At 44.1% G+C, this 26320-nt stretch overlaps 2 protein-coding genes across 4 annotated transcripts in view; one reads left to right on the forward strand and one right to left on the reverse strand.

Annotated features, from left to right (window-relative positions):
• LCP1 (lymphocyte cytosolic protein 1) overlaps nucleotides 1-17489 on the reverse strand; it is an 83577-nt gene extending 66088 nt beyond the window's left edge. The window contains exons 1-2 of one of the 3 annotated variants that reach the window (XM_041731301.1): nucleotides 17407-17489; nucleotides 16574-16612 (exon numbers count right to left, since the gene is read on the reverse strand). The gene's annotated coding sequence lies outside the window, so the exon portion shown is untranslated. Of the gene's footprint in view, nucleotides 1-16573; nucleotides 16613-17391 lie in introns of all 3 variants that reach the window. The other 2 variants (XM_041731302.1, XM_041731306.1) reach the window with 2 other exon arrangements.
• Nucleotides 17490-19606: 2117 nt separating this feature from the next.
• The window catches only part of LRRC63 (leucine rich repeat containing 63), a 35732-nt gene continuing 29018 nt past the window's right edge, over nucleotides 19607-26320 (forward strand). Inside the window, exon 1 of the mRNA XM_041731065.1 lies at nucleotides 19607-19691. Within this exon, the coding sequence (XP_041586999.1) occupies nucleotides 19607-19691 (85 nt within the window). The remainder of the gene's footprint in view (nucleotides 19692-26320) is intronic.

The following is a 26320-nucleotide window of genomic DNA, read 5'->3' on the forward strand; positions in this document are numbered from 1 at the left end:
TCTCCTAGCACCTAATGCAATTCATTGCTAATAGTACAAATTCAATAAATATTTGATTAGTTGAGAAGGCAAATTGATTCCATAAACAATGTGGGATTTAAAAGTTAAGCCTTTCTAATTACAAAAGTAATTAGAAATTTCAAGTATATATCTAAAATTCACGAAGCATGAGGGGTCTTCCGGAGAGTTTACATATACAGCTGCCATAAAAAAGCTGATTTTACATCTGTTTAATGTTTAGTTTACTACCCCTTTCTGATCACAGCGCAACGAAAGCTAATTATAGCTATCACTGCCAGGTAGAGTATAAAAGGAAGAGGGCTGTTCCTAGTTGCAAATTTTATTTTCATAAAATATCAAGTGCATAAAAATGTTATCCCTGCAATATTTTTAAGTATTAAAAAGTTGAATCTAGCAAATAATGCAAGCTATGACTGCTTCAAAAGTAGAGAATTTGCATAACATTAGTTTGTAACAACTCCCTAGATATTCACTGGCATTAACAGAGTCATTAAAGGAAATGCAGGCTAAAATGAATGTACACCACTTACCTTCAGCTTCCTGCTGGAAAGGCAATATTTCCTCAACTTTTGTAAAGAGATCTGCTGCTGCTGCTGCTGAGATCATGTTTGACCTGCTTCCAAGCCCCCAAGAACACATATATAAAGTTTTTAAAATAAGCATATAAAAATAATAACAGAAAAGGAGTGTGTGAGTCAAGTATTAGACTGGAAAGTCATGAGCCTTTGAACAATGCAAAAATAAACAAAAATGAAAAAGGTAATAAGAAAAATATTTGAGGAGCACGGTGCATAGGAAAAGCAAAACACCTGAAACTCAAAATCTTAGAGACAAACCCTGATCCCCGAGTATGTCACCGACCTTGAGCCAGGCATTTCCCCTTTACTCGGCTGAACTTATGTGTAAACTGGAGACAATGCCATGTCACCTATGTCATGTCACAGGGCTACTCTGAAGAGTAAATGAGTAAATAGACTAACACAGCTAACACGATGGTCCTAGCTAGTGCCAAATTCTAGTTGAATCTGAATTTACAAGTTGTGATCTATATAAAATACCTAAATATGTCAAGTCAGTTTCATCCATTGACTCAATCAATCTTTTTGGATGACAATTCACCTGGGATTTCTTTGGCACCTACCCATGCCCTGTGCTGGAGGCCTTAACACATCGCATGTAACACTTCCAGCCACCCCTTGATGTAAGTGGGTATTTATTCCATTTTAAGGTAAGGAAACTGAGGCCCACAGGAAAAGTTTTTGTTTTTACTGTGTCTCTGCAGCTGCAATATGAAAATATTTCTGGTCAAGTTCTTCATTCCTTAAATAGAAATATGAATCAGCTGCTAACTCTCTGCATAGTCGGCCAAAACACAGCCAGCGTCTCTTCGGTGAATTCATATGACACAGTTTCCTTATTTCAGTCACCCCTTTTTGAAGCAAGTATTTACTATGTTGTAGGAAGAGTGTATTGTGCATAAGACACAAAACAAAGGTACAGAGAATCATAGGAAACGTATGCAGTAGAGAGTAAGACCATGGAACAGGCTCTATCAGAGCAGTCTGGTGGCAGACAAATGGAATGGGGCGGGCAGCGACCGGAAAGAACGAGAAGGCTTAGGAGGCCATGGCGACCAGGAAGGTTCGAGGCAACAGCTGCCAGCCTGGCAGACGCAAGAGACACACACAAGACTGTTTCTGAGCCTATGTGCAGAGGATGAACGAGAAAAACGAGTCAAGGATGACTCTGGGGTCAAGCAGCTAAGGAATTCAGGGAAGAGGGATGTTCTGGGCAGAATTTTAGGAAGACAAGGAGCAAATCCACAGGATCACAATGACATACAGGCAACACTGCAAATGCTCAGGAGAGCGCACCAGTGCAAAAGGCAAGCTATGTGATGGAGCTGTGGGGCGAGGTCAAGGCCAAAGACAGATCTGAGCCTCATCAGAGATCATTAAAACTATGAGTCACGGTCAACTCTCCAGAAGGAAGTACTTAGAAGCAAACCAGCAGTTCAAGGACTGACCTCTAACATCACGAGGGGGAAGAAAGAAGAAAGGCCAATTTGATCAATTTTTCAGCATGTAATGGAATATACTTAAATGATATTAGATTTCAGATTATTTTAGGCTGTATTAGATAATAAAGGACCATATTTTATTCTTGTTTTTCTGTCCCAGTAAAGGTTAAGTATCAATAAAGGGGAAGGCATGTGCACTTTAGGTTCCAACCATTTTGAGAAGAATCCTATTCAGGGAAAGGAAATGGCTCAAAATGAAGTCTCTTGGACCAAACAGAGATATGAATAGTCCATTTCCATTTACAAAATGTGTAAGATCTGCTCCCATCGGCAAGACCCTGGAAGCGCCCCCCCCCCCCAAAATCTCAAAACTTGTTTCTGCCTGCAACAATCACAACGTCCAAATTCATCCACTATTTTCCTCTTTCATCCTGCTTTTCTCAAGACGTTGAGAATACAGCAGTGGATAAAACAGACCATTCTCAGTTCCCATTGAGTTCATAGCCTAACTCCTGACAATTTGCATCCTGCCTTTCTTGCTTCCTATCCAAGGTAAACAGTATCGAACCTCAGTGACATTTAACTAACTTGCTTTTCTTATTGTCCTTTAGCTACGAACTTTTTACAGATGCAGGCTGAGCACTTGCTAACCAGCAGACGGAGGTCTTCTTTTAGATGAATTATATAGTAGCCAGAAAATGTGACAGATATGTGCTCAAGTGGTCCCACGTTTTAACCTGAGTAATTGAGTGGTTCCAGCTACCTCTCCAGTGGGCTGTATCAGCTGTCTACACCGTGAGGGGTTCGGCCTTCAAAGGCCGCTTAGTCTCTGACAAACTCCAATCAGAAGAATGAGAACATGGGAAGGAGAAGGATCCTTTGTTATCTCATCTCCTCTCCCGTTTTCCTTTCCCGTTTAACTCAAGAGAAATGAAGCATAAATGAAAGATAAACAAAAAATATATTTTTAAATTAAGAATAATAATTAAAAAAGAAAAAACAAGCCCCAGAATGAGTGAAGGGTGAACTCTCCAAAATTGCTGTTGGTAGTAGATTTACTGAAGCTAATGAATGTATTCAGGAAAACAAAGCTTGAGAATAAGGGTGTCAACTCTGCCCACCCTCGTAGGTGGTGGCAGTAATGGGCACACAGGGTTGTTTTCATGTCTAAGTCATTTCCATGCTGTGGTTTGAGTCAATCTCAAACACCTACGGGGACCAGGTGGGTAACTAACCTGCATGACATGGGCTGAGTATGAGTAGCAGATATGGACACATGCTAGAAAATAGAAGTCTTGTCCATAGGTAGTAGCAGAGGGAATGCCAACTGGATGGCTCAAGAAAAACCAGAAATTTGGATTTTTATGTGAAATCATCTGATTTAAAAAATATTGTCAGGACACCTGGATGGCTCAGTGGTTGAGCATCTGCCTTAGGCTCAGAGCATGATCCTGGAGACCCGGGATTGAGTCCCACATCAGGCTCTCTGCATGGAGCCTGCTTCTCCTTCCGCCTGTGTCTCTGCCTCTCTCTCTCTCTCTCTGTGTCTCTCATGAATAAATAAATAAATAAAATCTTTAAAAATAAAAATAGATAAAATATTGTCAATGAATTTAAAAAAATTAAATGTCACTAACTTACAATCTCTGGTCTAAGGCAGGTTTGGTGTGTTTGTACAGAAATACGGAATCCATGGCAGATTGATAAACAGTATTAACCTTGATAAACATTATGTGAGCAGCGCAAAGGACTCAAGAATGTTGAAACAACCTGACGGGGAGGCACACGGTGATAATGAAAGTGAAAAGAGAGACAATTAAAAGACCTAATAGTAAAAAAAAAAAAAAAAAAAAAAAAAAAAGACCTAATAGTGGTGAGAAAATAATGACTATTATTGGACATACGGGACGAATGGCTTGACAGCAAAAATGATACTGAAAGGTTGGTAATGAATCATGCAAGGTGTTGAAATGAACGTGACCTACCTTAGCATCGCTGTTGGCATTGTAATCAGCTGGAGACAAGGGGACAGTCTCTGATGTGGTAAATCCTGGATGCCTAACATTAATCTGAAGAAGCCTGGGAATCTGAGTAATTAATATACCCTGGCAAATTGCTGCCAAAAGTTGTTGCAAGGCCCAGGACCATTCCATTGGTTCAAAGCCTATTATTGCACTAAAATCTGAAGTTCTAGTGCAGGTTCATGCTTCATGCATCCATCCACTCATTCTTCAACAAATACTTATTGAGCACTTACCATGTGTCAGGTATAATCAGAGGCATGCGAGATACAGTCGTGCATGAATCAGACAAAAGTTCCTGACCTGTCATAGAGCACATCCTACCTGGGAGATGCAGACAATATACAAGATAACAAAGTGTACAATATATTAGAAAGTGATAAGTCTTAGGAAGAAAAAAATGAAACCACGGAAGGGGAAACAGAAGTGTGTGTGTGCATAGTATGTGTGAGTCCTTTAGGCAGAGAAGGGCGATATGGGCTTGAAATTCTCAATCAGGCCACCGGGCAACGTCTTACTGAGAAAGGGACATTTGAGTTGAAACATGAAAGAAGTGGGTGCTGAGGGTGAGGAGTGGAAGCAGAGTAAGCCCTACAGATTCTGGGCTAAGATTCAAGGCAGAAGGAACAAGGGCAAAGGTCCTGAGGGGAAGGTGCACCTGCCGTTTGCAAGGCCAATGTGATGAGACAGAGATGGAGAGGTAAAGTAGCAGCAGATGAGGTCAGAAGGGCCTGATCTCATGGGGGGTGGACTCCTATCCTAAGTGGTGTAAGAAGTCATTGCAGGGGAGGAAATCTCCCAATTAAACCAAAGGAGAGAAAGCTGGGGGCAGTAAGACCAGGGGGAGGCTGTTGCAATAATCTCTGAGAGACAGGGTGGCTTGGACTAAGGTCTTAGCAGTGGAGATGACAAGAAGTCATCTGATTCTGGGTGTGTTCTGACAGTATTTGCTGACAGATTCTTTGTGGCACATGAGAAAGTGAAGAGTCAATAGCCTGAGCCATGGGAAGTCTGCATTAACCAGTGTGGAAAGACTGGACGGGAGCAGCCTGGGGTGGGTGGAGGGTGGAGGGTGAATTGTACGAGCTCAGTTTTAGCCCTGTTAGGGACCCAGTTAGGAGATTTCAGGGCGGGGCAGTGGCCTGCCGTGTCTGGAGGCCCACGCTGTAGGGTTAGGTTTGAGGTCAGCGGCATGCGGATGGTATTTAAAGCCGTGCGGTTGGATGAGACCACCAAGAGAACCAATACGGAGAAAGGAGAGAAGAGATCCAAGCTCTGAGCTTTGAGGCACTCCAACATACCTGGGCAGGCAAATGAAGAGGGTCCAGCAGGTTGTACTAAGAAGGAACTCTCAGAGGGATAGGAAATAAAGCAGGTGCTTGGGATTACCTAGAGGCCTAGTCAAGAGATCGCAAGCTGGGAAGAGGGATCAGTCCCTGAAACGCTGCTGCTAGTCCTAAGACAAGGGTAGAGAACTGACCACTGAAGCACAGAGGCCATCAGTAACCACGTAAGGACAGTTTGGGGGAGAGGTGGGGCCAAAGTCCCGCTGGACTCTTTCCTCAAAAGAATGGGAGGGAAGAAATTGGAGACGGCGACGATAAATTTCAAAAGATTTATTACAAAGGAAGAAAAGAAATGTAGTGGAAGCTGGCTCAAAGGGGCTGGCTCAAAAAAAAATCTTTTTTTAAAGATTTTATTTATTTATGAGAGCGAGAGAGCGAGAGAGCACAGAGGAAGAGGGACAAGCAGCCTCCGCGCTGAGCATGGACCCTGACATGGGGCTGGATCTCAGGACCCTGAGCTCATGACCTGAACCAAAACCAAGAGTCAGACACTTAACCGACTGGGCCACCCAGGCGCCCCTCATGTGTCATTTTTAAAATGGGAGAAATAACAGTAAGTTTCTATGATTCTGGAATTTCCTACCAGAGAGAGAGGGAAAAACTGTGCCTGGTGGGTCAGTCGATCATGAGCTGCCTTCAGCTCAGGTCATGATCTCAGGATCCTGGATGTTAACATCTAATACAACCACAGTACAAGTGGCAACATCAGGAAGTTAGCATTGATCCACCACTATTAACTTAAACTACAGACCTTTTTCAGATTTAGCATATTGTCCTATTAATGTTCTTTTTCCGGACTAAGAACCCATCCACGATCCCATATTCCATTTAGGTGTGATGTCCCCTTCATCTCCTGAACCCGGGATACTTCCTCTGTCTTTCAACACCTCAACACTTTGGAAAAAGTTAGTCATAGAATGTCCCGTCCCTTGTTTGGGCTTGTCTGTCTCCTCACCCTTTAAATCAGGTCTAGGAAAAAAAAAAAAAAATCAGGTCCAGGGACACCTGGCGGACTCAGTGGTTGAGCATCTGCTTTTGGCTCAGGTTGTGGTCCTGGAGTCCCGGGATCGAGTCCCACGTTGGGCTCCCTGCATGGGGCCTGCTCCTCCCTCTGCCTGTGGGTCTGCCTCTCTGTGTCTCTCAATAAATAAATTAAAAAAAATTTTTTTTTAAAGTATGAATTCCTTTGGGGATCCCTGGGTGGCTCAGCAGTTGAAGGGCCTGCCTTCAACCCAGGGTGTGATCCTGGAGTCCCAGGACCAAGTCCCATGTCGGGCTCCCTGCATGGAGCCTGCTTCTCCCTCTGCCTGTCTCTGCCTCTCTCTCTCTGTCTCTCATGAATAAATAAAATTTAAAATCTTTTTTTTAAAAAACAAATAAATCAGATTTGTATTTTTGGGCAGTAATACCTCATAAGCGACAGGTCCTTTTTGATGCATCATATCATGGAGCACCTGATGTCCTCCACTGTGAAGCTACAGTCTTATCCCCCTTAGTAATGAATAATTAGGTGGTCGTGAACTCAAAATACAAGCATTCTGCATGGCTTTTCTCCCACCCTGCTCATCTCCACCGGCGCAGGTACCGAGTAGGTGGAGAACTGATTTAATATTTCGGTCTATCAAGTCAGTACCTTAGCTAAGGTATAACCTAAAACCGTTGCCAATATCATCGAAGAGAAAGCTTAACTGCTTCAGCAGATTTTCAATGTAGACCAAGACAATCAATTATAGAAGAGGATGCTTGACTATCTCAAAGGAGAAAAACAGCCCCGATTTTAATCACTGATTAATTTATCCCGGTCTTTTGTGGAAATCCTTCTGTGTTCCTCTGGAAAATGCTTAAATCAAATCCTGTCCCCCTTGACCTACAGACAAGTGTACCTGAAAACAGTCTTCTGAAATATAAGCTGTATGTACAAATCTAGACCCCGGAGTGATGATATTGGGAGATGGGGCCTTTGGGAGGTGATTGGGTCATGAGGGTGGAGCCCCCATGAGAGAGATTGGTGCTCTTCTGAAAGGGGGCCCAGCGAGCAACCTTGCCCCTTCTACTTTCCTGGCCAGGATGTGGATTTTCTGGTTTCAATATTATGCAGGGTGTTTTGTTTCAGTTCTCTGCCTGCTGCAGACTAGAGAGCTCTCGCCCACTTCCCAGGTAGACGGTACAACCCCAATGCCTCGCCCCTGAAAGCCCATGTCCAAATCGAATACCTCTGTGGAACCACCATGGCTTCACCCTCAGCTGACTTCCCTGCAGTGAGTTATTTTTCTTTCCAACACCAGGGTTTCCCTTTCTGTTCATCATCTCAGCTACGTATTTCATCTGACATTTCTATGTATTTGGGATGGGTAGGAGGCTGTCCACCTCCGCACTGGCAGCCACCTAAACTGGGATTCCTAGCATCGATTTCTAACCAATTCAACTACACGTGCTCACGTATAAAATAACTTTGTGACTGTTCATATAATACACCTATGTAGGCATGCACACAATACACGTATAAATATGTGTTTTATGGCTTTATGACTGTTCATACCATATACGTATGGATATATAAGGTACTTGTATATGGATGTATTTTTTTTTAAGAGCATAAGTCCCATTTTAGTGTAATTTAGCAACAAAGTCCCTGTTACATACAATTATAATAATAATGGTCATGGTGTGACATTTCCTTTATGCTATTAGGTTCTGAATTGCTGTTGAGAAAAAAATAGAAAGTTGACATTTCCTGAGCATTTACTCCAGGCACCATGTTAAAGCACTTCGGGGACATTCTCGTTTAATTTTCATAGCTCTTTATGGGGTAGGTGCTATACTGTCCCAATTTTATAGATGTAGCTATTAAGGATTAAAGGGTCGAGTAATTTGACCAAAATTCATACAGCTCGTAAATGGTGGGGCCGGTACTCAAACCATGCCTGTTTGGCTTTAGGGCCCAAATATGTAACCACTTGACCTCTCATCTTAAACAGCCAAGTTAGGCAAACTGGGTATAGTAGATGTCCATAATATACAAAAATCCCTTAAAAATCATTAGGATGGAACAATAAACACTACAATGTAAAAATAAGCAAGAGACTAGGATAAGTTATTTATAATAGATTCTACTTGGTAATAAACAGAGAAATAAGATGTTTAAACTCATTAATAATCAAACACAAATTAAAATAAGATGTTATTTTCTACCTGTAAGAATAACTAAGATTAAAAAGTGATTCTCAGGACAAATTAGCTCCCATGGAGGGAAATAAACACACACAGCAGGTGGACCTTAAACCAGGATTTCTAGAAGACAAATAGGGGATATTTTATCAAAAAGCTTTAAAATGCTTATGCCAGGGGTGCCTGGGTGGCTCAGCTCAGGTCAGGATCTCGGGGTCTTGGGATCAAGCCCCGTGTCTGGCTCCGCACTCACTGGGGAGGCTGTTTGTTTCTCTCCCTCTCCCTCTGCCCTCCCTCAGCCCTGACTCATGATCTCTTTGTCTCAAATAAATAAATAAACCTTTTAGAAAAATCAAAAAATAAATAAAATAAAAAGCTACGTCACATGGAAAAAAGTTCTCATATTTTTGAAAGAAACAATAAGGTTATGAAGTAGCAATGAAACATTATTTTTAAATTAAAATACATATATGTGTACATATGTATATTTGTATGTATATAATTTTTTAAAAAAAATAGATATATCAATCTATTGACAATTGTTATGCCTTTATGAAAAGGATTGCAGGGTATTTTTGGGCTTTTTTGTTTATATGTATAATTGATTTTCCTACAATACACATGTATTAGTTTCAGACCCCTAGTTCAGTATTTCTTAAAAATACTCGGGAAAATTGAAAATGCAAGGTTCTGAGCCTGTACGGTCAAAGGCTGGATTGGAAAGATAAAGTGGGTCTATAAATAAGGTCCCATAGGATGTCTAAGATAAAATAAATGAAAAAAACTAAGTCACCAAATAATATGGACAATGTAATCTCGTTACTTAAAAATTATATATAGTTATATATTATAAATTATTTAATATATGAAATTGTAAATATTTATTATATATTATATATTAATTAATTATATAGTAATTCCATTATATGATAAATATAGTGGTTTGGGGAGAAGATAGGAAAGACATTTACTGGGATGCCTGAGTGGCTCAGCAGTTGAGTATCTGCCTTCAGCTCAGGGCGAGATCCTGGGATCCAGGACTGGATCCCGCATTGGGCTCCCTGCAAGGAGCCTGCTTCTCCCCTGCCTGTGTCTGCCTCTCTCATGAATGAATAAATAGATCTTTAAAAAAAGAAAAAGAAAAGACATTTACTTTCTATACTTTTCTATTACTTTTTCCAATAAATATTAATTACTTTGATACTAAAATCCTCAATTAAAAATAAGGAAGTTGAAGAGCTGATCGAAATCCATAAAGCAAACTTTTTTTTTTGCATTCGATTATGGAAAAACCAAACTCAGTGTTAACACCAAGCTTAACAGATATTATTTTTTAAAGATTTCATTTATTTATTCCTGAGAGACACAGAGAGAGAGGCAGAGATACAGGCAGAGGGAGAAGCAGGCTCCATGCAGGGAGCCTGATGCGGGACTTGATCCCAGGACCCTAGGGTCAAGACCTGAGTCGAAGGCAGATGCTCAACACTGAACCACCCAGACGTCCCTAGATATTATTAAATAGCAAATAAAGTTACTCAGTCTAGTACTCGAAAGTCAAATACATTTATAGGCATTTTTACTCCAAGACTGGCCCATGTGGGAAACGTCCAGATATTCAATAATTATTTAGCCACACCTAACAGTTATTGATCAATGACCGCTCATGAATGGAGACAGGATCTTGATCCTATTTCTCATTAGGGCTCTGTGACCTGGTTCCAACTTCCTGTGCTTGACCATGACTCTACCCAGTGTTGGTCCCTTGTATTTCAGATGAGTGCTATGTGGCACCTGGAAGAAAGGTGCCTGCCAGATGGATCTAGGGACCCCATGCTGTCCTGGGGGACCTCAGCCCAGGCTGCCAAGGGACAGACATTCTTGGGGAATGGGCTCATCCTTCTACTCCCTGCCCCTGACACTCCCGTCCTCCCCTTGCCCTACTCCTGCTCTCTACCCCTTGGCAGCCTTGCTGGGCCTGAGTCCTCTGACACAGTGGATGCTCCTGGCCTCTTGGCCACAAGTCGCCCATGACGGGGATGCTGAACCACTGCTGGCCTTCTCCAGCCTTGGGGGCCTGAGTACGCTGCACCTGGACCTCCTGACACCCCTGGAGGCCTCTGGCTCGTCCCTCAGATGCCTGAGGCCCAGGGTGGCCTCACTTCCCATTCCCAGCCAACCCCAGGGGCATGCAGAGGTATCTTATTGGTATGGGACACACAGGCCTCCCCTTTTGGGGTCAGGTGCCTCCCTGTCCCACTGTGTGCCAGGTAGACTGACTTGGCAGGGCCAAGAGTTACCTTTGCCTGGTTGCGAGCCCAGGACTGAGAGATGGTGGGGGGCTGAGCCAGCCACGTGGTGCTTGGCCGTCCGAGAGCTACTATTTTGCCCATTGCCCCTACGTGTGTGCTGTGGTTCCCTTACTTGTTCTTACGAGAAAGGTGCCTGTTTGTCTTTGTGCGGATGTTTCAAAGGGACAGAGGTCATTCGCGAGAGGTCTAGGGGAGGTACAGGCCCTCCTCTCATTTCAGCAAGAGCCCTTCCCGTATCCTCCAGCCAGCCCACGTCAACAACTCATCGAAAAGTCTGGCCTCTTAAAATCCACACGTCCACTAACTGTACGACGTCCTGACAGCATTTGAGGCTCCAACATGTCTTCGCCTTATGGACAACACTTCATTTCCAAAATGAGGACCCGTATAGAATAAGAATAAGGACAAGGACCCGTAAGTGAGGTGCCTTAAGAATGATACGTAGTAGGAAACACTCAGGGCCAAGTCTAGGCCTCAGGTGTGGATCTGAAAAGCGCACTGCTCCAATTCATCGCAGAGGCTCGTTTTACAGTAGATTAGCAAAACCGGCCTTTCTGGTTCCTAACCCCACAATCTCTGCTAAGCAAATGGTGGCAAACCAGCTGGTTATGTTAATGGATCCACCTGCAGCCACTGCGGCCCATCACTTCGGCTCCTCACTGACCCCACTCGTGCCATCTCTTCACCACTGGGGACACCACGTGTCCCACGGCTACGTACTGAGAATAACCAGACTGAGGGTGCAGGATGAGATGCCCTTTCTCCTCCCAAGCAGGATCACTTGGGCAAAGTGATACACCAAGTGACAAACCCACTGGAAGCAATCCTTTTTTAATGCCACGACTCCGGGTTCGGGAAATGGGGGGCAAGGAAGAAGGGAATGTTCCAGTTTCCTTAGCTTCTGCTAAAAGGAGTGGTGACCCGAGGGACCTTCTTATGGGTCTAATTCTGGGTAGGTTGGTAAGTGAAGGGGTGCGTGGGGGTCCTGAGCACAAGGAAGGGACCCCCACCAGCAACGGTGTGCAAGTTTCCATGGCTCAGAGCAAGGCACCATCCAATGAGAAGCAGGAGCACAGGCTAAGTCTCAGCTTGTGTGGTGGTTTGCATGCAAATCGCTTGTAGTTAAGAACTTTTTCTTTAGGGGCACCCAGGTGGGGGCTGAGCATCTGCCTTGGGCTCAGGTCACGATCCTGGGAACCCAGGATCGAGCCCTGCATCAAGCTCCCCGGGGGGAGCCTGCTTCTCCCTCTGCTCATGTCTCTATGTCTCCGCCTCGGTCTCTGCCCGTCTCTTTGTGTCTCTCCTGAACAAATAAATACAATCTTAAAAAAAAAAAAAAAAAAGAAGAAACAAGCTTCCTTAAAGCAAGCCTTACACAGAGCCATGTTAATACGTCAAACAGATCAAAGTGTCGGTGTCCTGCCTGGATCTGCAGGGGAGGGAAGAGGAAAGGACCACAACCCGTCTTGCCCGTAGCTCACGAACAGAGCCGCACACCGCGTGCCTCCTTCCCTTGGAGGGTATCGCTACATCTGGCACCACCGACAGAAGAAATGAAGCAACTGTCCCCGTGCCACCAAGGCAGGCCACGACCTGGGACAGGCCGAGGAGGAGCTAAGAAGGGGCAGCCAGGGATTTGAACCCATGCCTGGAACTTCCTCATTTCGATCCTGATAAAGTCTCTGACATCAAAACATAAAGGTGAGGGGCTCTGATTGTCATGGATCCCCAAGGGCTGTCAAGAGCACGCTAATCTCACGAGTGACGCTGAGGCCACCGCCGCCAGCTGTGCTGTCGGGCGTGCGAGCTCCTCCTCTACACAGGGAAGGGGATGCACCCACCGCGCTCTCCCCTCCCCCGGTCCCCGCACGCACACCCGTTTAGCCCCGTGACACTTAAGAATAAAGCACACACGCTTAGTCCGGGGCGTGAGCAGAGAGCAGAACAATGGGGTTTGGAGGGCAAGGCCACGGACTGCATCGGCTGCTGCAGGTCACCGCTGCGCGCCTCGGAAGGAAGCGTGGCATCACCGAGCATTGCAGCTCACCTTTGCTCCGAAGGCTACAGGTCTTCTTGGGAGACTACACGCAGGGACAGCGCACCCACCTTACACGCTTAGGACTAAATCCCCGCCGGTTGCAAGGACTCAGGAGATGAACGTGCACAGGAGAAAACGCCTGGGAAGGATTAGGCGCTTCCAGAACGCCCTGACCTCTACCATGGGGAGGAGGGGCGCATTGCAGCCCTTGTGCCTTTTCCACCTTTGCTAGGCTCTCCAGCCAGCTGGCCCGGCGGGTGCTGAGCACAAGGCGGCTTTCATCCTCGGGTCACCCGGCCAGACCCACCATGGACTCGGTCCAGCGCAATCAATGCTGGCGGAGCTCGCAGACCTGACTCACGTGGAGGACGAATCGAGGTCTCCTCGCTTACATCACTCACTCGGACCCTTAGGGTACCAGCAGTTCCTCTGCAGCCCGGGGTGGGGGGTGTGTGTGTGTATCAGGCTCTGCAACAGACCGTAGGACCTGGCTAGAGCAGGCACCTGTTTTACAATCTGAGAGCTGCAGGCTTCCTTCTCTGCCCTGAGGGGGACAGTAGCAAACTAGGTGTGCTATTTTATGAACAAATGCCCAGGATTCACCCAGCATTTGTTGATGATACATAGTAGATCATCGGGGATCCCTGGGTGGCTCAGCCTGCCTTCAGCCCAGGGCATGATCCTGGAGACCCAGGATCAAGTCCCACATCGGGCTCCCTGCATGGAGCTGCTTCTCCCTCTGCCTCTCTCTCTCTCTGTGTCTCTCATGAATAAATAAATAAAAATTAAAAAAAGATAATAGATCATCAACTATTATCACAGAAAGCAGGGACAATGCAGCCAGGACAGCTGGGCCATTTGTCTTCTAACAATTAGCCTCTAATGAGGCCTCGTCTGTGTGCATTACAAAACTAAATTCTAGACGCAGATGATTGCCTTAGATCCTAATACCTGGAGTTAGGTCTCACTTTACCCCAATTTCACAGGTGAGGAAACCACAGGAGCTTAGAGAAGTTCAGCAGCTGGTCCAAGGGCAGAGAGCTAAGAAGGGGCAGCCAGGGATTTGAACCCCGCTGAGCTGAGCTGAGCTGTGTTCTGCTGCCTTTGGTGGAAATTTGACGCAGGTTCTAGAATGTTCAATTAGCATGATAATTGTAGAGAAGATAAAACAAAACCAAGGCTTAGAACAGTGCCTCCCTCAGAATAAGTAACCGACATTGACATTTCCGTCATCCACAGCACCAAAGGCAATGTTGCTCAGTCAACCTAACGTTAAGGAAACAAATATTATTTACCTTTGTTTGGTGAAGGACACAGTCACAGAATATATACACAGATATCTACTATCTGCTGGGTGCGGACAGTCTAAAACCATCACTGAAGCAAATACACAATTGTTTCCAAGTATTGGGGGTAGTGTGAATAAATAACACTATTCTAGCCAAACAACATAATAAAAAAAAAAGTTAAAAATTTTTAAAAACCTCAAGTAGATATAATTATAGATAAATAAAGCCTTTGAAAATGATTTAAAATTTCATTTCAATGTCTAAAATTATAAATCCTCACACCACTTTAAGTTTTAATAAAGTTTAAAGTTTGGCACCTACAAAGTACTTTATGCATAGCAGGTTTCCAACAAATCATTCTGGAATAAATGAGTGAATTCACAAATACGCTTTTAAAAACAGACAATATCCTTTCATTACTTTAGGATTTTTTTTTTAATTCTATGATTCAAGTTGTGTGATATTTTCTTATTAATGATTTTTAAATCATTTCTTTAGTAATGATTTTTTAAATTTTTATTTTAAAAAAGGTTTTATTTTTATTTGAGAGAGAGAGCGCATGCAAGTGTGCAAGCACAAGAAGAGGGGAGAGGGGCACAAGCAGACTTCCCACTGAACAGGGAGCCCGATGCAGATGTAGGGTCTTGATCCCAGGACCCCGGGATCATGACCTGAGCCGAAGGCAGACACTTAACCGACTGGGCCACCCAGGCACCTCTAATTTTTTTTTTTAAGAGACTCTTAGGATCAATCTCTACTTCAAATAAAGGAAATAACTATCATCCCGAAAGACAAAAAGAAACAACTAAGTATCTGGCCAGAAATAATTAAAATAGTTAAGAACAGAGATGAAATTTTTAGATATGAGAGGTAAAAAGAAAAGCAGCTTCAAAACATCTTTATTTACATTTAAGAAAATATAAAACTGTTCTCTATGCAGCAAAATGAAAACACACGAAATAGATGTATATACATTTAAGCCACGTGACTGGTGAAGAGTAAAGACATTCCCAGTACCGTATATATAACTGAATAGATAAGCTCAGACCAAGAAAATGTCTCTTTCTTGAAAGTATTTCGGTGCCCTGGGTTACCGTGGGGACTCAGTAGTTTAACCACTGTGCACTCAAAAATAACTCTTCATTTTAAAAAAGGACTTCTAAAAACCTAATTATAAGCATAAGGATACAGATTACTGAAGTTATTTCTATACAGTAAAATGTTCGATTAAATCTACACTGATGAAACTGCTCAGTACACCTGTTATGTTTAAAAGGAAAATAAAGGAGGAGAGAGGGATATTGGAAAATAGTAAAGATTTCTAGTAACAGTCTCTACACTTTTGCAGCAGAGGCGAATCTGAGGTTCCCCACGTATTCCCCACGCATTAGGAAAATCAATAGCATTACCTGCGGGGTGCCTTGGGTTGCTTTTGCATAAGCTTTTATCTCAGTTTAGCAACATTAAAAAAAAAAAAAAAGCACAGAAACACAAGATGTACATGACCTTGGCTCACCACTACCCGGGCCTCCTTAATACAATCTGCTAAAAGAGTGAGAAAGGGTGGTGGTTCCCTTCCGCAAGCTTCGTCACATGGTACTGCCAAACTGCAAAGCTAATGGGACAAATAAATAGGCTGACCCTACGTCATAGGTAAGAAAGACCCTTAAAATCAAAGATGGAGCTGCAGTACTTAAAGGGTCACGATTTTTTTTTAAAGGGAAAAAAAATTGAGGTAGTAAAAAAATAAATAGTAAAATAAAATAGTAAGTAGTAAAAAACTAATAAAAAATAGTAAAAAATTAATAAATAATAATCGTTAAAAAATCTAAGTTGAATGCAATCTGGGCTTTCTAAATCCAGCCTGCATTTGTACATCATGTCCATGTTAAACAGCCCAAGGTTCAGCCTGGGACTTGCCAGAAAAAAATCTGCAGGGAATGAAGCCTGGTGTCTGACTCCATTTGTGACAAAGCATTAAAAAAAAAAAAAAAAAAAAACTATTGATGAGCACATGGCCTTGCCTGTGACCATGCAATCCTAAGCGAACATTTTAAAGGCCAGGCATTGGTCAGTAAAACTGAATTTCAGTGGCTCTAGTGGTTCCAACAACTTTTAGGAGCACAGGCACCTGACTCAATTTAAACATCGGAATGCAGATTTAGGTATGTGAGATATGCATTTTACGCCTAAAAACATAAACTTTTTTTTCCCCAGACTTACAAAAAAAAAAAATGCTCAACGAATATTATTTGAGACAAAACCTAGCAACCGGATCCGCCTATTGCTGTCAACTTTCTGGTCTTTCTGAGAGGCTAATCAACCTATGGAGTAGACACAGGGCAAAGTGGAATAACCAACCTCCTGGCAGCCGCCACAGTCTCACTGGGACACAATGATCTACAAGGAAAAAGAAACCACGTGCTAATTATGCTAAAAACAAAAACAAAAACAAAAACAAAAACCAAGGTGCATATTTCCCAGAGTCTGATGCAACACTCTTATACTTTCCCACTTTTTTTCATGGACTGTTTTTAAAATGCATGCATGCTCCTAAGGGGTAAAAAAGGGAAGGCTTGGTTAGGCTTGAAAGACCCCCAAAGCTAGATTTATGCAGGAGTCTCTCCTCTCCCAACACCTGTTACTAAAGTTCCTACACTTGTACTTAAGAAAAAAGCCAGACCGGGAGGAAGCTCCATCGGCTCCCCCTTCGGAGCTGGGCTTTACCCACCGAGCTGCTGGGGTCTCCGCCTCGCGCTCTGCCCCCCTCCAGCCTCCCGAGAAGCACGCACACCCGTGCAAACCCACGATGCACCGAGCGCGGACCCACAGGTGCACCGACACCTGCACGCAGACCAGCGATCGCCCAAACCACCGGCTTCCCTCCAAGCCCGCTGCGCCCTGCACGTCCCGGTGCCTCCCCAGGTTCTCCCCACCCAGGAACCTGGAAGGAAGGGCCAGAAAGACAGAAACAGTCTGCACTAAAGGAGGAGAAAGGAAACACAAGCCCCGCCTCTCGGGGGCCTCGGCGGACTCAGCCACGCGGCCCCGCTGCGCCCAGGTGCAGCCTGAACGGACGCCAGCCCGGACCCCAGCTAGGACGTCCTGTCATCCAGAGGCGTTAGCAGGTAACAGGGGTCCTCGTCACCAAGAAGGAGAATAGGAATAACGGTTGTCACCCCGGGGATCCGTACAGCAGCGGCGCGCGGCGCGGACCTCTCCTCCAGCCCCGCCGCCCGCAGCCTCGCCCCGCAGCACGACTCCGCCGCCAGGCCCCGCCCGGGATGCGCGCGCCCGCCGACCCTCCGCGCGCACGCGCCCCGCCCGGCCCCGCCCGCCCCGTGCTCTCTTCCAGCGCAGGCCCCGCCCACCCGGCCCGGCCCCGCCCACCCGGCCCGGCCCGGCCCCGCCCACTCTCGAGCGCCGGCTCCGCCGTCCGTTCTCCCCTCGAGCGCCGGCTACGCCCGGGCTTGGCCACGCCCACCCCGCCCGGCCCCGCCCTCCCTCAAGAGCCGGCTCCGCCATCCCCTCTCCCCTCGAACTCTTGCCACGCCCGTCGGCCTCCCCCAGGCCAGCCCCGCCCTCCCCTCGAGCGCCGGCCCCGCCTCCCCTGGGCTCCCCTCGATCGCAGGCCCCGCCCACGCGAGCGCTCGGCCCCGCCTCCCCTGGTCTCCCCTTGAGCTCCTGCCCCGCCCACCCGCCTGGCCCCGCCCACCCCGCTCGGCCCCGCCCACGCGCTCGGTCCCGCCTCCCCTGGTCTCCCCTTGAGCTCCTGCCCCATCCGCCCCGCCTGGCCCCGCCCACCCCCATCGGGCCCCGCCCTCCCCCGGCCCCGCCTCCCCTGGTCTCCCCTTGAGCTCCTGCCCCACCCGCCCCCTGGCCCCGCCCACCGCTCTCGGCCCCGCTCTCCCTCGGCCCCGCCTCCCCAGATCTCCTCTCGGGCGTAGGCCCCGCCCACCCCGCTCGGCCCCGCCTCCCCTGGTCTCTCGAGCTCAGGCCCCGCTCCCCGCTCGGCCCCGCCCTCCCCCGGCCCCGCCTCCCCTGGTCTCCCCTTGAGCTCCTGTCCCCCCCGCCCCGCCTGGCCCCGCCCACCCCGCTCGGCCCCGCCCTCCCCCGGCCCCGCCTCCCCTGGTCTCCCCTTGAGCTCCTGTCCCCCCCCGCCCCGCCTGGCCCCGCCCACCCCGCTCGGCCCCGCCCTCCCCCGGCCCCGCCTCCCCTGGTCTCCCCTGGAGCACCGGCCCCGCCCGCCCCGCCCTCCCCTGAGCGCGGGCCAGGCCCGCGGGCGGCGCAGCATCACCGGCTGCCGGTTGCTCTAGGCCCGTCTCCTTGGCCTCTGGCCGCGCCCCGCCAGGGGACCGGGGTAACCTCGGTGCTTACCCTGCCGTCAGCACCCTGCGGGAAGGCCCGCAACCTCCCTTGACCTTTATATTCACCTCGCTGCCTAAATTCCGAGGAAACGATGAAAAGAGGAAAAAGCCCGTTATTCTGAGAAGCAGCTGATCGCCTTAAGGACTAGTGTAGGAGTCCAGCCCGTCTTCTCCGACACTTCGGGAGGAAAATTGCCAGCGTCTAGTGGACGAAGAGGGACCACACCTTGAGCGCTTGTGTGCAAAGTTATCTTTGGGGGAATAAAAGGGCCCCACGCACCTCTGCAAGGCCAGAGCCTTCCTTCTGGACTGTCCACCGAATAGCGGTGTGCCGGGCACTTTGATGCTGCCCTGAGCATGGTTTTTTTTTGGGGGGGGGCAGGTGTTCCATCTTCTGGCATCATTTCTAAATAGTCCTAATTGGAACAGAGATCCTGGAAAATCTCATTATATTAAAGACCATCTTATTTTTTTGATTAAACAGTGTCACCCAACTAGTCGTGGTTGAACTTTAAAACAAGTCATTATTACAGAAAGAAAACAACGTACTTGTGAATACTTAGATATTGTGGGTCTCGAGAGGCTATCATGGAGGGAGCAATTCTTTTCCCAAATATGTAAAATGATCACATTTTGAAGGAAGAGAGAGAAAAAAAAAAAGAGTGTTATTTCCGGGAAATCAGTATTTACTAGATGATGAGACAGTAGCCGACTGAACGTTTTGCTAACGTGGGAAGTTTTAGGATGATCCTGATTGGTGACCGTATATGTATTTTAAAATTCTGTGTTAAGAACCTGAATTTTATCTAGCTTCTTTCTAGAAGTTTTGAATAATTTTTTCCCCTTATCCTCTCTTTTATAGGAATTCTGCTTGGACTCAGTACAGTATTAGCACAGAACGATTTTCACTAAGATGTAATCTGGATTCAAATTAATGATTTTCCCGCAATAATCCAAACACACTCAAAACGTTTTCAATTCTCACTTAGCCAATAGCTGTGAAAAAGAGCGCTTGCTGGCAATTACAATGCAAAACCACCCACAACTACTTCGAAGACCTTTACCTCCCAAACTCCCTAAACTGCCTTTAAGTAAGAAGAAAGTCCCTACAGGTATGTGTAATTAATCAGATATGTTATTAAGTTTACTTATTTTTCATAGGAATTTCTCAACCTGCACAGTTCAGAATCACAATCGTGAAGAAGACCCACACTAATAACCGGTAATGGTACAAATGTTTGTTGGGGGTGCTAACCTCCGATTCAGTTCTACAGGTACAGTTCAGTTGATCCTCATTGTCTATGGATCCTATAGGTGCAGGTTTACCTAACTGCTCAAATGATTTCTAACCCCCAAAGCGGTACCTTTTGCTGGACTTTGTCTTTCTAACTCAAGGATAGATCAGAAACAACACTTCAGAGCCCTAGAGAGAGTTCTTTCTCCCTTTTTTATAATAGATGAGACTGTCAGGAGGAGAGTCTTACACATGGTGACTCTCGGTCATTAGTGGGTGCTTATGTTCTGGGCGGCGAAGACCCAGATTCCCAGCTGATGGCCAGGGAGGGATGTGCGCTGCCTTCTTGTTTCAGCTCTCATCCTGTAAACAACAGCCCTTGGCTCCGTCTGTCTTCATTCTTTTTTCTCAGTGCCGCATTTTTAGAATGTTTGTGCTTTTCGTTGGTGTTTCTGCTGTCTAAAACAGTGCTCAAGGGCTGTCTGGTGTTCCCAAGCAGCAGAAGACTGTGCTGTGACTTACAGACGAGAACATATGTGTTGGTTAAGCTTCCTTCAGGCATGAGTTACAGTGCTGTTGGCTGTTTGTTCAGTATTAATGAATCAACGATATATATTAAAGTGTCTTTAAATAGAAATACATGTAAAAGATTATGTATTGATTGGTTGCTGATTCTGTTGAGACCAAAGGCTTAGAGGAAACGAACCCTATTAGTTTCCAATTTTTCCTAGAAGCCATGGCTCAGTATTGGATAATTTCAGTGCTCACAGATTTTTATAGAACAGAACTGTCACGGAAAACAAGAATTGACCATATTTCTGAGCCCAGTGGTAGGAATGGGGGGCGGGGGTGTAATAGTAGGCAAAAGAGACCTTATCCATCCTTTTCTTTGGTTATCCTCTGGTTGGATCAAATAATCATATAAGTAAATGTAGAATTACCCTGTGATAAGTGCTATGAAGTGAAGATAAATAAATCTCCACTTGAAGAACTAAAACTTTATATCCTACCCTTAATCCTTTATTTCCGTATGTGGTATTTATTGACTCCTTAATTAGAGCAATGATAAAATTAGTATATTTCTACTTTCCCCTTTTCAATCTCCTCAACCACCTGATTTTATTTGCTTGTCTTTGTTATTTTATAATGTATTTCCTTATCTTAGTATCAATATTTATACTGTTAAAATATGCCTAGCCTGTCACTTGATTTACAATGTTAAATTATTACCTTTGATTCATGGCTATTAAAGATGTATTCAACACGCCTATGCCACCTCCAATTTCCTACCCCACTTCCCCTTTCAACTTTTTGTTATATCCTTTCTACATTTCTTTGGCATTCTGTATTTCTACATTTACCACCTGTTCTGTAAGAGTAATGCCGACAGTTATGTGGATTTAGTGCACACTACCAGTTCTTTTGTTGTAGTTTTTTTCCTTCATCTTTTGGTTGAAGTTTATCTGGGAGTACAGAGTACAGGGCTGACAAATTCTTTGTCTGGGGCAAAGGGTAGGAGGGATGAGAGGGACGGGGGCTCTCCTGCCTTTTGGCACCTCAGAGCTTCTATGACCTTGACTGTTATTAATCCTGTGTTCCCAAAGGTTCTTGGTAGAGTACTTTGTATACAGTAAGTGTTCAAAATATTTGTTGAATGAATTCATTAGCTTAAAATGACTCAAGTACTGTTTCTAAAAATGAATATTCAAACACTGAAATTAAACCCTGAAATATCTATAATGTGCATACGATGCTAGATGCCATGGGGAATTAATGATTTGAATGACTTGGCGCCTGCCTTTTAGGACATTTTAAGACCTTTAATCAAGTTCTAAACACGAGATACACGTAAAATAAAATCCTTAAATAACAGTGTAAGGCAACATAGAATTTATATCCAATTAGGGGTACAGACAGTAGTAGTTCATAGACGTGAGAGAGGACTGGGGCAGGAGTAGGGCTTGAACTAAGACTTGAGGAATTAGCAAGGGTGGAATGAAATATGTTTTATAGAGGAGACCTGTGTAGTTTTTGATGGCGGAGGAGAGTCTATTAGAAAAGGAGAAATTTAATACATTAGAAAAAAGAAAAAATCATGAGGGAAACATCAAAAACTAGGCAAGTCTGGAACTGAGAAGACACAGATAGTATCTTCATTGGGAGGATTTCCCTAAGCACCTCTTCTCCCTTCACAGAGTACTTCCCTTTATGCTCCCATAGTATTCCGTGTTTACTCCTACTAAGCACTCATCATACCTGGTGTAACTGGTTACCTGCCTAGTTTCTATACCAAACTGTGACATATTTGATGGTAGTAAGGTTTGTGCTGTGTGATTGCACCGTCAGCACTGTGTGTACAGCTGGCACACGGTATGTGTTAAATGTGTTTTGAATGAGAACAGCAGTGTGGGCTATATCAAGAAAGATGGATTGCATAAGGTTTGAGGCAGACTTTGAAAGAAGGAAATGATTTCGATTGGCTACTAAGAAAAAGTATTCCGCACACTGTGACCAACATAAGAAACGAAATTACAAATGGGGAGTTTGGGCTTTGTGATTGTCAGTAATAATTAGAGTATTTGAAGGTTTCCACTGGAAATTAATGAATTACTACCCAGCAAGGTTAGGTGAAGTGGACCCAATTCACATAGATTTTTATTCACCAAACTAAGATATCTGAATCATTACTGAGAAGATTCAGATGGCTTGATGAAATGTTATCCAGCTGTGTCAGAAAATCAAGGGTGAAGCTAAAGCGATGTAAACTACAATGCTGGCTGTGAAAATTAGAAGGGAAATCTGGGTTTTTTAAAAATGTCACTTAACTATGAGAGAAGAGGTTTAAAATGCAATAGCCGGTGTGAAAGCATTTCATAAACTATAAAATCATTGTGTAGTTGTGAGATGTTATACTGCTTGTACTACATCTCGTGTGGCCTGCCATTATTTACTGACTTGCAGCAACCTGGAAAGTAAAAAATGCCCTAGAGTGGAAGTCTAGGGATCTGAATCCTGGTCTTAGCTCCAGCACTAATATGACACATGGCTTTTGGAAGTCATTCGATCAATGTCTTATCTTTCTACTCTGAAACAGTGGAACTTCATGAGGTTATTGAGTTTTCAATCCTTTTCTCCACCGTAAACCAAATGAAGATGGGACACGAGTCCATCAGAACAACAGCTCACTTCTTTATTGATTTTCATGGTAGAAAAGGACAGGGGAGTGGAGCAGGGGAGAAGAGGTAGGGAGTTAGAAGCTTTAGAACTGACATATATAATTTGAGTGTAGTCTGGAGGTGATTAATTGAGTATGTTAAACGTGAGGGCTGAGGAATCAGAAGTATAGGCAGATTGAAAAACAATCCCACAGAAATTATCAATGTCTTAATCTTTAGAACCTGTTAATGTTATCTTATACAGCCAAAAAATAAAAAATAAAAAGAAAGAAAGAAAATGTTCATGTGGGGTTACAGATATGATCAAGTTAAGGATCTTGTGATGAAAGATTATTTTGGATTACACAGGTGAACCCAAAAAGCAATCACTTACATTCTTATAAGAGAGAGGCAGAGAAAGATTACACAGAGAGAAGAAAAGGTGATATGAAGGTGGAGCAAAGAGAGATTGGAAGATGCTGGCCTTGAAGATAAGTGTGATGTGGCCACGAGCCATAGAGTGCTGGCAGCCACCAGAAGCTGGATGAGGCAAGGAATGGATTCTCTACAAGAGAGTTCAGAGGAAATATGGCCCTGCTGACACCTTGAGTTTTGGTTCAGTGGTACAATTTTGGTTTCTGGCCTCCAGAAGTGTGAGAGAATACATTTCTGTTGTGTTATGCCACCAAGTTTGTGGTAATTTGTTACAGCAGCTAGCAGAAGCTAATACAAGAGAAATCCAAGATTCCAGTGTGTGTGTGTGTGTGTACACATCTGTGTGACTAGATATCAGATATATCTTTATCTAAACTACTGATGAGTTTTGTATAGACATAGTAAGTCTGAGGTGCTTAGGGCTTCCAGACCAGACTTAGAATTATTATTGTATATGGAAAATTAGTTAAAGTGAGAGGAGGGATAATGTTAGAACCTTTGGGAATACCAAATGGTAAATTGAGAAAGAAGGATTTGTCTAGAGAAAGATAAATGGCCAGGTGGCATTAATGAAGAAATGATGGTGTTCTCATGATAGCCAAGGAAAGAGTGAATTTCATGGAAAAGAGAGTGAATTAAAGGGTCAGATGCTAAAAAGATGTCAAATAACATAACTAAAAATGTGTATCTGTTAGGTTTAACAACCAGATTATCAATAATTATTTTGTCGTAACAGCTTTAGTAGTAGAGAGAGAAAGTTCCAGGTCATAATGGTTTGAAAAGCAAGTGAGAGGAAACTTTGAAAGGACAATAGAATAAAGTTTTTATTATAAATTAAATATCCTTTCTAAATGAGCACATCAAACTTAAGTTTTCTTTCTTTTTTTTTTTTTTGCATGTCAAGATAGCTGGAATTTAAAGTATTAATATCAACCAATAAAGTATATACCAATTAAAAATAAAAGAAAGTTGGGCAGCCCTGGTGGCTCAGCAGTTTAGCGCTGCCTTCAGCCAAGGGCCTGATCCTGGAGACCCGGGATCGAGTCCCACGTCAGGCTCCCTGCATGGAGCCTGCTTCTCCCTCTGCCTGTGTCTCTGCCTCTATCTCTCTCTCTCTTAGGAATAAATAAATAAAATATTTTTAAAAAAATAATAAAATAAAGTAGACTTAGATTAATTTTGAATATAGATCGAAAACTTCAGGGAAACCACTTAAAATTTTTTAAAGAGAAGTATCATTGATATGCTAAGAGAGAAACTGAGAAACTGAAGGAGAGAAACTGAATCATAAAATGCTCAACTGGAGTCAGAAAAAGAAGAAAAGGAAGGGAATATTTTTAAAAATATTTTATTTATTTATTCATGAGAGACACAGAGAGAGAGGCAGAGACACAGGCAGAGGGAGAAGCAGGCTCCCTGTGGGGAGCCCAATGAGGGACTCAATCCCAGGACCCTGGGATCATGACCTGAGCCAAAGGCAGACACTCAACCGCTGAGCCACCCAGGCATCCCAGGAAGAGAAATTTTTAAAAAAGAAAAAAAAAACAAGCAGCAAAACAATAGGAATGAATAGAAAACTTTATAAATGTGTCAGATATTAAGCCAATAATGTCCATAATTCATTAAAAATGAACGGTCCAAGGATACCAATTAAAAGACAAGTTGTTACAGCAGATAAAAAGCAAACTCAGGGGTGCCTGACTATCTATCTATCTATCTATCTATCTATCTATCTATCTAGTTAATCATTCAGAAGGCAATCTAGATGAACTCTAGAAGCAGAATGCCAATGCAGATGGATGCTTTCATGGGCACATTTCCATGAATAATACACATTCATTAAAAAATGAATAATTATAATGAAATCATAGCACACTCAACATGAATTTTCACAAGTGTCCAAAAGGCAAAACAATACTGCAGTAAAAAAAAAAAAATCAGTGGTTGCCAGAAGTTTGTTCAGGGAGAGGAAGAGTGTTGAATAGCTAAAGCACAGGGGAATTTTAAGACAGTGAAATCAGTTTTTATGTTATTGTACTAGTGGATGGATGGCATCACACATTTGGCAAAATCTGTGGAACTGTACAACGCAGAGAATGAACCCTAATGTAAACTATGAACTTTAATTCTCAACATTGGTTCATCAATTGTAATAAATGTACTACACTAATGCGAGATGTTAATAATAGATAAAACTGTGTGCAGGGGGAGGGAATGTACGGGAACTATACTCTTGCTCAAGTTCTTTTTTTTTTTATATCTGAAACTGTTCTAAAAATAAAGTCCATTGATTTAATTAAAAGTTAGATTAAAGTGACACAACAAACGGAACAGAGATGGGTGGAGAAACACATCAAATTGAGTGTAAATTAGTTTGCCATTGAAGAGAAGGATAAACATGGTGAGATGGTGGTGGTTGGAAGGAGTTCTGGAGTTTGTTGAGGATTTTGCTTGTGTTATTTTGTCTTAATATGGAAGAGAGAAAAAAAAGGTGAAAATGGTGTAACCATGCTATTGAACAAGTCAGTTTTTATTAGTTCCATATAAACAGGAAGCAAACATTCTCCTTCTCCTCTTACTGCCCTTCAAACTCACAAGGCACACATCTTGCTCTTCCAAGGCTTTTCTCATCACTTTCAGCTATTAGCCTTGTTTCATTTTTAGACATTAAACAAATAGTTCAATCCAAATTGTTATTTTTATTTAGCATGCAGTCCAGCCCTGCCCCTTCTCCCAGGTCAGACTAGGTCTGCTAATTGTTAGATGAGTCAAAGGGAACAGGGGGATGATGAGTTCTTACACTTGGTTCTTTACTTCTTTTTCCCAACTTACACTGTAGTTTCTGTTTCTCTATCGGTGGGTCTAAGGGTGGGAAAGAAAGAGTGAAGTGAAGGTGAGAATCCAGGCATTAGTCTCT

The sequence above is a fragment of the Vulpes lagopus genome, chromosome 16, assembly GCF_018345385.1.
Source record: "Vulpes lagopus strain Blue_001 chromosome 16, ASM1834538v1, whole genome shotgun sequence".
Lineage (NCBI taxonomy): Eukaryota > Metazoa > Chordata > Mammalia > Carnivora > Canidae > Vulpes > Vulpes lagopus.